Genomic DNA, 12,172 nt, shown 5'->3' with positions numbered 1-12,172 from the left:
ACCAAGTCAATACCACAAGGCCATGAGATGGCATTAAAGGCAGGCCATCAACCCTGCTGGGGTATTCTTACAACAAAAACGTACAGCCCGCAGCCAGTCAAGAGTAGATGCGAGTACCTTTCTTCCTTGCATATGCTGCCAAGAGATGAGGCACTTAAAGGCTCCCAGCACTCCCAACAACCCAAAAGGGCAGTAGTTTGTTCTCATAATAGTTTAACCCTGCATGAATCTGAGATACCTCTTATGAGCTGGGTGGATGGAAACGTGGACTTAAATTCTGCAAACTATAAATCATTCCTAAACCTGTAAAGATGGGATGAGAGTAGCCAATATAGGTATTTGTTTAGTCTCATATCTTAGATAAAATAAGGTCTCCCTTTCTTATTTGGAATGAGGAAATAACAGTAGTAGAAATGGTTGTCTCTGTACCCACAAACAATGTTTTTACGGCACTGAGGCACAGCAATAAAACTACTCCTTCTGTAACATGCTTTTGCTGGAAGGGTTACTGAAGACAGCAGGTAGGGGACTGGATAGGGAGTAAGTAACAAAAGGCAATGGAAGAGGAAACTGTAGGTGACATCTAGCATCCACTCACTGGCTGAAATCTCTGCTAAGCCTAAAGAAAAGAAGCAAGGCAGTCTCCAAAGGTTGGCCACGGGATCCTGGTTGTGTTGCACCTCTCCCTTTGTAAAACTTAGAGAAATCAATAAAAAGAGGAGAAGGGGGTCACTAGAATAAAGGAGCTATTTCCTAGAAAGGTACTCCAGCTGGCCAGCATGCGAGCATGGAGACGTTCTTTGCCTTTCAGGGGGTTGACGTAGTCAGGGGTTAGACTCTCCAAGATTTAACCTGCAGCTCTTTTGGGAATTGAGCACCTCATAAGTTCTGACACTCAACAAGTCCATACCATCAAGCAGCAGATCTTCAACGACTGCATGGAACTCTAAGGATGCCAGGTACCTGAAATCAGCAAGTCTGGCACATCAAGACAGATGTAGCCAGGGACCAGACAGTGGTGGAGAATTTATCTACTGTTGCTGAAATACTGCCTTGACTATCTGTCCTTCTCTAAAAACACCCTCAAGTTATTCTCTGCACCACTACAGGAGCCTGAACAGGAATGGAGTCAACCTCTCCTCATCCAAAAATTGCATCTCTCAAATAAACCTGAATAATTCACAATACAAACTATAGGGAGGCTTAAAAAGAAAGGCTCTTTTGCCAAAAAGGTCTAGTCACTTGAAGTTGCTGACTGGTGGGGCCCCTCTCAATTCTGATCTTCTCCTGAACTGCTGAAACAAGTACATAGGTTAAGGCACATGCAAAACTGCTTTAATGTAGGAGGGACTCAGTGCCTTTCCTCTACTTTGGGGAAAACAGAGAAAGGTCTGGGTATATCAAATGTTCTTCATAGAATATAATGCACCCTTGTTGATTGGGAGGGCAATTCTCATGAGTACTGAGGAGTTCAGTTTGACAAAACTATTCACAGAAGTTCACAGATTCACAGAAGTTTAGGGAAGGAAGGGACCTCGTGAGATCATCAGGTCCAGCCACCCTGCTCTGGGCAGGAAAGACTGCTAGAGTCAAATAACCCCAGCACGGTGCGTGTCCAGTCTCCTTTTAAAGATCTCCAGGGTAGGTGCCTGCACCACCCCTGCTGGGAGTCTATTCCATCCACAGTCTGGTCACATGAACTGTGAAGAAGTTTTTCCTTGTATCCATTTATGTATACTTATTTATGCATACTTTCCTGGGTTATAGATGTTTCAACATCCCATGTACCCATAATCCTATACTCAATTTCCTGGAATACCCAGAAGTTGCTCATAACTTATGTCTGACCTGGGGCATAAGCCCCATCTGCAGGAGAAGGCTTAGAACTTCTTTAGAGGGAGAAGCATCTCCTCGACCTGTTCTGCCCATCTGCATGGTTCTGGACAGGGGACCTTCTCTATCAACAGTGGGCACATCTACACTTGCAAATAATGTGGGAGCAGTTTGCTCTTCAGTAAACTACTCAAGCGTAAACTCTCCAGGGCAGTTGACTACATGTGCAGGGATGCAAGAGCAGATTTTCTGCTCCTAGCAGCAGGCTGCTCCTGCTCCCTTGCAGCCCTGCAATGGGCCCCTGCAGCAGCCAGGGAGTGCTCTAGGCTTGCCCTGGGTGCTAGCCCAGGGGCCAGGAGACAGCCGTCTCCTGGCCGAGACTGGAACATTGCTCCCTGGTCCCTGGTCCCTGCTCCCAGAAGCAGCCTGCTGCCAGGGCGGGCTCCACCACTGAAGCTCAAACAGGGACAACCCTGCCCCAGCAGTAGGGAACTCCCAGCCACTGCTCTGCAAGGGCCCAGGTGGGGAGATCCTTTTCTGCCAGCGCCAGTTCCGTGGTCACGGGGCCGGCACTGGGAGATCCTCATCTCCCAGTGGCAGCCCCACAGTCCTTGGGGTGGGGCCGAGGCTGGGAAATCCTTCTCTCCCAGCTTGAGTCCCAGGGTCATGGGACCCAGGCTGGAAAATCCTCATCTCCCAGTGCCAGCTCCATGGTCGCAAGGCCAGTGCTGGGAGATCCTTCTCTCAGTGCCAGCTCTGTGGTCATGGAGCTGGCACTGGAAGAGAAGAATCTCATGGGGCCATCCCTGCAACTGCAGAGCTGGTGCTAGGAGAGAAGGATCTCCTAGCTCAGGCCCTGCAACCATGGAACTTAGGCTGGGAGATAAGGATTTCCCAGACCCGGCCCCATGATCCCAGAGCTAGGTCTGGGAGCTCCCTGCCGCCAGAGCAGGGGGACATTGTCCCCACCCGGGCTCTGGTGGTGAAGCCCACCCTGGCAGCAGGGAGCAATCTCCTGCCCCCTGCTGCTCAGCCAACTGGGAGCACATTCCAATGATCCTAACAGTACCAGAAGGAAGGAGGAAAAGCATATTCTCAAGGACAAACATCTACACCAAGGGGGGCTCTTTGGTCAATGCATAAGTTAGTGCCAAGACCCCTTTCAGTCTTGATGTCAGCACTGGTAACACCATTCCCTTGGTTTTCTATAACCACTAGTGTTTTCCTATCACCCTTCAAACTTGAGGCTATTAATGGCTTGCCATTGGATTCAGGGTCATCCTCCCAGGACTGATTCAATATCTCTTGGACCTGCGCTTACCAATACATTGGTCCATCATAGAAGGGTTCAAGGTCTCTTTGCCAGGAGGTCAATGCAGAGGATGCCACCACTGAAACCTTCCATGAGGAAAAGATACCTGTTGTGCAGAAGCCCCCTCTATTTGTGCAGACTTGGCCACTTCCTTGAACCTTTCAATCTCCAGGGAGCTGCAGGCATACCTGATCAACAGGACATTTGCACAGGGACAGCCTCCTTGGTTTCTATTTGGACATCACTTCCTTTTGCAGGGTCCTGAGTCACTTTTCATGGATTGCTCCAAGGAGGGCTGTGAGACTCAAAACACTTAACTTCTGGGTTCAGGATGAGGAGGAGCAATAAAAAGAGCTCTTATTTTGGATGCGTCCTTCACCAAGACAGAAAAGATGTTACACCCATAAGGAACAAACTGTTGCATGAAAAACAGGATTAAATTTGAGGGCTTAAAACCTGCCCTTCCCAATGCTCGTGTGACTTCAATCCTGTTGTACAGATCGGTCTTCCCCTGCAGTCCATTTTTATATTGGACATTCAAAATAAAGGTGAGAACTGTAACTATACAAGTAAAGAATATTCCTTTCTTTACAAAAATTGATCAGAACACCAAAGTGGGTCACACCCAGCCCAGGTTCCATCTGGCTACCAGGCGCAGTAAAATCTGAGAGAGTCGCATTTATGCCCACACACACAAGCGTGTGACAGCACCAAGCACAGGTGTAAGTTCAGGTAACCAAAGATATTCTGAGCTTGTGTACATGAGGCACATGTGCACCTACAGCATGATCGCCACTGACACATACTCAAAGAAGAACAAAGCATTTACGGATAAACAGTAGAGGAAGATCTAGTTGAGGAAAAGGTTAAAAAAAAAAAACACTCCACAAAACTGACTGACAAAAGCTTTTCTCTTTCTCACACAAACACACACACCCAATCTTCCTTAACACGTGATTCTACTGTCCAGCACAGCACACCTCTAACAACGTATGCAAAACAAACATGAACACAAAGCAAAAGAAAAACAAGGGCTAAAGGAGGCAAAAGAAACAACATCCAGAGAAAGAAAGAAAATGACACACAATTCTGTTTGTGTTTCCTGTATGCCCACAGGGACTGCCATTTGGTGGGAAAAAATAAATATGTATTTTATTCCTAATCTTCAAAAGGACAGCAAGAGCCATTACCTTATTTTATTTCCATGCCTGGGTCCGCAGGCACTACCCCAATTTTTTAAATAAGAATTAAACATAATGCACAAAAGTATTCCTTTGCTTGTGCAGGGAAGAGGAAACACAATCAAAGGAAACACATAGTGCAAAAAGCTTCATGCTCACATATTCTTGTTAAAGATTTCCCTCCTACCTGACTGTGCATAAACTTCAAGTTAATTCCTTCCAATGTGACCTGGAGAAGCCCTCCTTCCCCAGTCTTCATATCCTGCACTGGAAATTCACCACCCAATTCAGGGCCTGCAGTATGGTAAGAGAATAAAAGGCAGAAAGGCATCAAATTAAACAGTGTTTGGCACCAAGAGAAACACACAATACTTTCTACCAATTGCCCAATGAAAGAAAAACACTACTTAACACACACAGCAAAAGTGTACTGTTACTTCTTTGACATGAACAGTATATGAGTACTTGATTAGAGTCCATCAATGATAGGCTTCTGAGCATACAAGTACATTAAAAAAAACTGCATCCTGGTATTTGTAAAACACTATTACAAGCAAGAGAAATTAACAGAACTGCTCACTACATGCATTTCTCACGGCCACATATTAAGACGGCTTCTCTCAGGAAACAATTTTTTTTTCCGTGATAAAACACTGGGGAGGGGGAAGTGCAGGGTCATAATGCCCTACACAGCATTAGCCTTTAACAGAAGCTGAGTTAAAATGGAGCAAATTTAAAAAATGGATCCTGAAGCCTTAACCCTTCTGCAAATTTGGATGAACATAACACAGCATCACCTAATCCAAGCCAATCCATTTCTTGCCTTTCTTGAGACTGACACCTTTATATATGATGAGACTGTTTGCTAGCCTGTGACTCAGAGAGCTCGACTACTGGCAGCTCTACTCCCTGATAGGGACACCCTCATTAGATAAGTCAAAGGACAGAGGATGGGCAAATAGTTGTCCCCCATTCCTCCAGGTTTGGAGGTTGGGAATGAGGATCTGACAATCCCTCTCTATTAAAAATGAATACTCTTGCCAGAGGAACTGAGGGGAGATCTCACCAATCTCCACATAGTGTCACCACAGGGTGAAAATCAAATCCAAACACTCTTAAACACTTGTGAAGCAAAAAAAAAAGTTTGTTTCCTTTCTTTCAAAAAGGCCAGCTAGGAAATTGTTTTTAACAATGGACTTAAAAATTGTTTCTGTCACTTCAATAGCATCTCTAACGTGCTCAGGTCAGGATGTTAAATGACTCTGAAACGCATCTTCAATACTACCTTACTGTCCAAGTCTTAAAACAGTTTCCAAAGATATCTGACAAAGTCTAAAATGGAAAAAAAACATGCTAGAGTAGTTGAAACAATTTTAAAAATCAGGCAGGTCCAACACAGGATAGAGAAAGTGGGTGCTCTCCTCAGCCCCAATGACAAGCTGAACTTCAGCTACTTAAGATGCTAAAATGAGAAACAATTCATTCTCAATAATGGTGATGTACTGAATATGATACCAAACGTTCTCCTGGGTATCTCACTTTTGGCTTCCACCAGTAGGATTAAGGTAAATGCATGGGCATGGCTGAATTAAGGAACAGACAAAATAGAAACATGGCTTTAGCATGGCTCCCAGGGCCAGGTTCTGATTTCAGAATCTATGTATCAGAAGAAGATCTTAAAAATGTGAACAATGTAAAGGATGCAGTGATGCCACCTGACTGCAGACAGACTCCAGCAGGGGGAGGAACAACATCTATTAGAGCCAGACAGAAAACTGTGAAGCTGCACATGTACTACTGAAGTGCTCTTGTTGGGATGGAGGCTTGGCTGCCCTGCTGGGCTGCATGGCAAACTCAGGTGACACCAGGGCTCCAATCCTTCTCAGTGGCCTTTTGGGGGAAAAAGGGGCACTTGCCAAACATCACTCACTCCGGGCACTAAAATAAAGCAGCATTCACCACAAGTCAATTGCAGATCTTCATACGATTATCAGTCTGTTCTTACATGTTTTGATCAGAGTGAAATATATAACAATTTGAAATCTAAGTCATCAATACCTGGACTGTGCTTATGTTCCATTTAGACTGATGAAATAGTTTATAGCTCTCAGAGTTACTTTGTACAGACTTGGGCAGAAATCGTTGCATCATTTACATTCAGTTCCCATCTCAAAGTGTTATGTTTTCTCTGCAAACATAACTGGAAATGTAACTCTATAAAAGAGAAAGCTAAAAGTCTAGAGAAGAAAACAACAGGCTCAAAAAAAGCACACACTGCTGTGAGTCCTGGATCTTTTTACAGTCCATGGCACTAGTGATCTCATAAAAATAAAAGCAGGACCTAGTGTAGCACAAGAAGCCACTAGTGCACTGCTTGTAAAGAAGGCAGGATAGATAGCGTACAAACATGTAGGATTTCATGCCCAAAAAGAAACGCTGTACAGCAGAGAGACAGCTATCAGGAGCCAACTTTTTATGAGAACTGAGATCATGCAGGGATACCGATACCACTGAATTCTCCTGGGAGCCACATCATCATCAGTTAACAAGCGCCAGATTCTGAACCTAATTATAGCTGTGCAACCTCACCATTTCCAGTCAGTTTGTAGATGTAAAACTGTAGGGAGTAACTAGTATTGCAACTAGAACCTGGGACATTCTTTTCAGTAACAAATATAATTTCTCAGTGTTCACCTCTTGTTCTGGAATAAGATAAGCTTTTTTGGTTTAATATATATTCCAGTATACAATTTTCTTAAGAAAACGAGTTCTAATTGTTGGCGTTCTGCAAAGACCTGCAGGTTAATCACTGCTGATTCGATGGAACAACGGAATTCATTACTCCATCATGAACATAAAGAAGATAGGAATAGCCTATTAAACTACATCCAAGCTCTCCCTGGCAGACAGGTCCTGAAAGGAAGAGCATAGAAGCAGTGAAGCATGAAGAGAAAGGCAGGCTGAGCTTGGTGGTATTTGCTTGGAATTACTGTACCATTTTCCTGATGAATAAGTTGCACAGAAGAGTGATGCTTGGATTTTACAAGTGTATAGTGTTTGTTTGGAGATATGAGCAGTGCAGGCCAGGTAAAAATAAGAAATGTGACATCTATGCAGTGAGAAAAGGAACAGCAGCACTTAAAATTATTAAAAGGCAATGCATTCACACAATTAATAAGGAGGTTGGCAGATCACAAATTATATGCCATGTCCCATCCACCCCTGCCAAAAGGCCACCACCTTTTACCTGGTTTAATGCTTTGCTGTCTTGCTGCTGCTCGCTCCATACTGTCTTTTACACAGTAGTACAGTTCTCGACACTGTAACACATAAAAGAAGTTAGATAATGTGTTTTTGCCCCTGACATCAGAGACAGTGCATTATTAAAAGTACAGAGCAGCAAGACTCCATGGAAAGCATAGTCCTGTCTGGTGCAGCACACTGTCTAGGGAAAGCTGAGCTATGGCATAGCTGCTACGTGGCATTTATGTTAAATTTGCAGATTGAGTTGGGAAGAAGTTCCATCACAGCTAGGTGGCATAGGCTGCTGCTGACCAGAAGACATTTACACAGAAGAAATCTAAGCAAATTTAGTGAATTTCTTAGAATAGACTGGGCCTCAAAGCCATCCCATTCTGCTCCCCTACTCTCCATCCAGCAACCACAACCCCTTAGAAGAACTTGGTCATATGTATACAAAGTCTCCTCCCATGAGGTATAAACACTTCATTAATGCCACACCGGTCCACATTCCCCCTGTATTGCCTCTACCACTTCAAGGATACTTATCAACTATAAACTTATAACCAAATGACTATACAAGATTCCAGATATGTAAATTAGTTTCCTAAATCATTACACTGTCCTCTGCTCCCAGGTACCCCATGTCCTTCCTGTGTTCTGACCTCGTTTCATGTAAAGAATAAGTTTTAATTGTTCAATAAAATGTATGCATTTTGAGGATGTTATAAAGAAAATTAGCAATAAAGTTTCAACAGTTTGCATGTAGTTATGCAGCTTTAGCATCCTGTTATTCTGGAACAAGTTATTTTTTAGTTTTTTTTTCCTAGCAAGTTTCACTTATTTATCTTAATCTAAAAATCAGCACAAGGCAAAGATAAGGGCTTTCAAATTAAAGGCAATATAGACAACATGGAATCTACAAGTCCAAACACACGGGGCCAACTCCTAACCCCCCAAAAAATATGACCTTTCCATAGGTTCTCTTTTAATTCCTCTCTCTTTCATGGCAGATTCAGTGTGGCAACAAACTCTTATTACCAGGTCACATCTCTATGCTTTGTGCTGCTTATCCATAATATATCAGAGTAAATATGTTCCTCAACTCTATTAGCTCATCCATGCTTTAATAAAGAGAAGACCTCCCCAGCTGAGCAGAACAGAGCTAGCTATTAGATACTGTCTGTACTTCCAAGTACAAAAAGATTAAGTAAACACACACACGCACGCTTATAAAATACTGTCATCTCAGAACAGGAGTAAATAGTACAGCACAAGCAGTGTGAATCATTATTGCCAAAATCAGGCAACAGTGCTGCTAAACAGCCACTGCAGTTCAGTAATCATTACCAAAAGGAAATCCTAATACTGTAATTAAAAAATAGGGCATGTAACCCCATGAAATACCAAGGACTTATTTCTCTCAGTAGTTGAACAAACCTTCTTGGTGTAGAATTTATTCAGTTGTGTCTCCTGGCCATTCCTCCTCCACAGGCACAGCACTTTTGTTTTGGGACAGTACGTCATGTTGATAAGTTTCTCATACCACCACCGTTCATACACGGTGCCAATGTTACTTCTCAGCACAATGCAATCATCACACACCTGTGGAATAGAGAGTCTTAGAAGGGAATCCTCAGACCACTTATATGTAGTTAGCAATGCTACACTGTTCAGTCTTGTCCCTACCTCCATGAAGAAGATGTCTCCTGTCGTATCTGTTCCAGCATGCACTACAAATGTCTGCTTCTTGATGTGTCGACTGCCGCTGGGTCGGACAGCAAGCTCTCGAACACTCTAAAGAGGGAAATGTGCAGTTAACGATCAACTTCTATCTTTAATTTCTCCAATTTTATAAAATATCTAGTAGTTACATTTGCTGTATCTTTGCTATGGAAAAAGATGTACTATTGTGTGTACTGACACCACACTCATTTCTGTGCAGAACTAAAATGTCTGGGGTAATACCATATGGTACTTTGCACCAGAACAAGCTCAGTTGCCCTGTAAGGTCTTTCACAGTTAATTGAGGGAAGACTAGTTCATACTTTTTGGCACACAGCTGAATGTGGAAGACTAGCAGCATTTGAACAGAACTAGCTAGCATCCAAACTATAGAATGGTTGTGCTAGTAGCTAGTTAGTACAACTTGTCAGCTTCAGTCTATACTCCCTAATGAGCCATAATCAAAGGTTTTTGTACAGTGAAAGGGCTCAAGTTAGGGACAAAGCAAGTTATAATTTGAATTCACTTTACAATGAAGATAAACTCTCCAAAGAGTCCCATAGAGCTCACTGTCAGAAGTTCATCTTTATTTGATTTCATTCAAATAAAGAACCTAACAATTGCTAAGCAAAGCACACATACAGCACTGTCACACCTACAGGAGGTACAATATCAGCCAGTGGCTTCCAGCTGCTGGTCTGCACAGTGCTTCCTTGTGATCCACAAGGTAAGGCAGCTAAGTGATGCTGCTATTTCTAGATTCCCCGACCCCCATATGCAGCTCTACCCCAAATTTCTGAAAACATAAGCTTGGGCTGCCATGACAGCTTTTGATTTTAGAGGAGGAGCGACCTTCCTCAAGTGTCCCAATACAAGGGATGCCAAAAACAAGAGTGAACAGTAGTAAAAAAAAAACTGTCACCATCAAGAGACCAACAGGAGCCAGTGACTGGCCTGATATATCTATAGTCACTTCTGAACAAGGCCCACTGTTGAAAGGGCATTAGTGGTGGTGGCTTAGGGACAACACTAAAGGATGCAGAAATGTCAAAGGGAAATGGCAGGTCAGAAACATAACCTGCCCCATTCATCTCAAATTAGGGCCTACCACAATTTTGCAATTGGGGCCTACTGCAATTGCCTGTGGCAATTCTGCAGTAAACAAACCAGAGCAATCCTCTCCCACTCCAGCAATAGCATTCATCATTTTGCAATATCCAGGTATTTTTCTTTTCGTCTCCCTACCCTCCCAATACCATTTTGCTCTTGTTCTTCAAGCTTTCCTCAGAAGACATAATTAATTGGTTTACAATGCCTGTTACCTGCCGGAGACTGCCTGTACATGATTTCACACTGCTCTTCAATTTGAATCATCATACGATTTCACTGGTACTGGGGTAACATAGTAGCACAGCACAGTTAACAGACTTTCAATAAGGCCATTATACTAGTGGTACAGGATGCTTTGTAATAACTTCCTTGTCATATAAAATGTATCTTCTCAAAAAGATAAAGGGCATTTTAATTGGCAATATTCCAGTCAAGTAAGCACAGGGACTCAACACCTCTAAAGCCCATGGAATAAACTTCCCCTGTTGTCTGCCCTCCCTAAATAGGCTAGAGATTATATGTCCTCCAGTTTTTCTTTACTCACTAGGTTGGTTAGCTTGTCTAGCACCTCATTTACTTGCTGACTGTGCACCAATCCAATATGCGATTTTCCCATCAAACGGCGAACCTTCTTCCTAATGTCATTCTTGTTCACCTAGAAGATAAATGCAGGACAAAGTTATTTCCCAATCACAAGCAAACAATAATCTAATTATTTTGGCTACAGTGCAGGAGAGGATAAAAAATAATTTGCTTAATCACTATCTGCTTTGCTTTCAGCCAATGAATCTTCAGGCAAAAGATGAGTAAAAAGCTGTTGAAACAGAGAAGGTCTCTTCCAAAACTTAAGGAGATACAGGCAAGTAATACAAGTAAAAAGAAACCACAGGACTGGATGGCAGGAAGAGAGATGCAAGTTTTTTTACACATTTTTGGGTAAATAATATCACTAAAAAGACAGCACTGCTACTCAACTGCATTTAATATAGAAATATTTTGTTGGAAATGGCCTGAAGGATGTTCTGTGAAAAACACATGCTGTACTGCTATTTCCAAAAGTAACATGCATCACAAAATCCATAAATACCAAAGATACACCTGCGCTGTTATACAGCATTTACAGCCCTCTGATTTTCATTAACTGCCAAAGCGTGCATGAAACCAAACCAAATTCCTGCAGGCTGGGATGAAATTGCATAAGCCCCACCTTTGTGTAAGCGGGCAAATAAAAATCTGGTGCTAATATGGAAAAGATCCCAGCAAATGGAGCTTCACCTTCATCATAAGCATGTAAGCAATCATATTGTGTAGTAGTGTAGCCAGTAAACGGTCTTCATCATCCTCTAAACGTTTTCTGTCATGGTCTCCCAAAGAAAGATACCTATACAAGAAGCAGATGTGAAACAGTTATAGATGCCTTTCCTCCGATTCATTTTAACAGTGTAAAAGAACAACATACTGTTCACAGTAGACAGAAGGAAAGAAATCAAGACATTACAGGAAATAGGCACTTCCTAGTAAGAACTGTTACTGGGCAAGGTGCTCCAGTCACTAACTGAGGCTAATAATCCATTTGCCTGCTAAGCCCAACAGTTACGTACCCTTTGTAGTCCACAAAGGATCATCCGTTTCCTCTCTTCCCCAGCTGGAGACTTGCAAAATCTGCAATCGCTTGAAGCCATCACAGGGCTGCCTTTATGTAGCAGCCTCTCTCTATACAGTAGCAACCCCTGCTCCTTTCAAAAATTGTTTCCCTTGCTCTATAGCAGAA

At 42.9% G+C, this 12,172-nt stretch overlaps 1 protein-coding gene across 23 annotated transcripts in view; it reads right to left on the bottom strand.

Annotated features, from left to right (window-relative positions):
- Positions 1–12,172, bottom strand: part of MADD (MAP kinase activating death domain) — a 123,488-nt gene that overhangs the window by 17,100 nt on the left and 94,216 nt on the right. For all 23 annotated transcript variants that reach the window (XM_059722849.1, XM_059722835.1, XM_059722838.1 and 20 more), the window contains 6 exons: positions 11,677–11,782; positions 10,946–11,056; positions 9,256–9,363; positions 9,007–9,171; positions 7,574–7,646; positions 4,514–4,620 (listed from right to left, as the gene is read on the bottom strand). In XM_059722849.1, the coding sequence (XP_059578832.1) occupies positions 4,514–4,620; positions 7,574–7,646; positions 9,007–9,171; positions 9,256–9,363; positions 10,946–11,056; positions 11,677–11,782 (670 nt within the window). The remainder of the gene's footprint in view (positions 1–4,513; positions 4,621–7,573; positions 7,647–9,006; positions 9,172–9,255; positions 9,364–10,945; positions 11,057–11,676; positions 11,783–12,172) is intronic.

Source organism: Alligator mississippiensis, chromosome 2 (assembly GCF_030867095.1).
Source record: "Alligator mississippiensis isolate rAllMis1 chromosome 2, rAllMis1, whole genome shotgun sequence".
Classification (NCBI taxonomy): domain Eukaryota; kingdom Metazoa; phylum Chordata; order Crocodylia; family Alligatoridae; genus Alligator; species Alligator mississippiensis.
The sequence above is the reverse complement of the archived record's forward strand: the minus strand, read 5'-3'. Positions and strand labels throughout refer to the sequence as shown.